At 39.5% G+C, this 1,633-nt stretch overlaps 1 protein-coding gene across 2 annotated transcripts in view; it reads right to left on the bottom strand.

Annotated features, from left to right (window-relative positions):
- Window positions 1-1,000: 1,000 nt before the first annotated feature.
- Window positions 1,001-1,633, bottom strand: part of dennd2b (DENN domain containing 2B) — a 56,777-nt gene continuing 56,144 nt past the window's right edge. For both annotated transcript variants that reach the window (XM_014026680.1, XM_014026687.1), the window contains exon 20: window positions 1,001-1,417. In XM_014026680.1, the coding sequence (XP_013882134.1) occupies window positions 1,383-1,417 (35 nt within the window). In that variant the 3' untranslated portion in view covers window positions 1,001-1,382. The remainder of the gene's footprint in view (window positions 1,418-1,633) is intronic.

Genomic DNA, 1,633 nt, shown 5'->3' on the forward strand with positions numbered 1-1,633 from the left:
CTGGATATGGGCACCAGTGACCCACGCGACCCTGAAAAGGAATAAGCGTGTACAGAAAATGGATGGATGGATGGACGGATGGATAGCACCTCTAGTAATATATTTACTGAGAAAAATGGTGACGTGTTCAATACTTATTTTACCCGCTGTAACCTCCTGAGACCCTGCATCCTAACGTTAAGGACATTGGTAGGCAGACTAAATTAATATTTTTTGTTTCATAAAATATACTAATTGCTCAAAAACAATGTTTTGTTTTATGTTGATGTGGTTCTGCTGGTTTTTAAAATGCTCACAAAGCAAAAGCTTGGGACTCAAGAAGATAAAACTGCCWCTCCAGATTTTTTGTGGTGGCTTTCCCTCACCCTCATGGTGGCACCCCTGTATTCAAACGTCTGTAATAATAGTTTATTTTTGTGTAAATAAAATACAAAGATTTTGTGTCTCACAGCTAATTTGGTTCTATTTTTAAGCATCTCAACAACCCTGACTTCTATTAAACTCTAGATGTTGGAATAGAGTTTGTGGAAAATACAAAATTACAAGTTGTTTAAGCTGTGACATGGCCCACTGATATTTTTTTTAAATGTATTTGTGGTTGGAGATAAGCACGCCACAGGATTTGTCTGAGCGGATGTACAGGCTGCAGACAGAGGGACAGTGACACGGCACCTGGCTCCCACAGAGAGCCTCTCAGAGATGAGAGCTAATAACAGCACGGCGGTGACAGCAGCCGGAGTGATGTGCACAGACGTAATTAGGTTAGCGGCAGCATGTGGTAGCTGGTGTTGCACTGCTGAGCCTTTTGGGATCTTACCAGCTCCTCCTGATGCAGACCTCTGAGGAGGGCTGTCATTGGCATGTCCCTCAGTTTAATAAAAAATAATAATAATAAAAATCATATCTGAAAAATGTCTGTTTCCTGTTCCAAACTGTGAGATTTGTTGTGCGTGAGACGGTGGAATGCAACACGTAAAGAAAATCCAGCACTTCACACCCAGACGTTTAAAATTAAATGGATTTATTGACAAAAGACTGAAGAGTTAAGATATTTTATCTTCATTATTTTTGATGCATTTACAGTTTCTGAATGCAACTCCTTAAACAGAGGATAAAAGCTGCTGTATGAAAACATCATTACCTGTACATCACATCACATTCCAGTCACTCACACACTCTGATAGCAATCCTCACAGGCACACCTGAACGTCAGTGGTTACTCTACGACTCACTCGCTGTGTACCGTCCTGCTCTCACCATCGTCTCACAATAAGCAAAGAGTGTCACAGCTTACAGTAAAATAATATGTACAGTTTTTATTTCAAAAATAAAATAAAAGTCTGAGTTTCAAGCAGAGGCTTGTGGATCTTCAGTTTTCCTCTTCAGTTCTTTTTGTGGAGAAATTTCATTTTGTTTCCTGAAAAAACAAGCAAAACAAACAAATTTAAAAAAGCTAAATACAATAAGAATATTGATCAGTGGTCCCCAAACTACGGCCCGCGGGCTGGATACGGCCCGCCTCCCCATTTGGTCCGGCCCCCAGAACAATACCAGAGAGCATTTAGTATTTTTTTCATACATGTATATTAATATTTGATTATAAAGTTGGACTTTTGCAATAAAATGTTCCTTA

The sequence above is a fragment of the Austrofundulus limnaeus genome, unplaced genomic scaffold (genome assembly GCF_001266775.1).
Source record: "Austrofundulus limnaeus strain Quisiro unplaced genomic scaffold, Austrofundulus_limnaeus-1.0 Scaffold5, whole genome shotgun sequence".
Taxonomy (NCBI): Eukaryota; Metazoa; Chordata; class Actinopteri; order Cyprinodontiformes; family Rivulidae; genus Austrofundulus; species Austrofundulus limnaeus.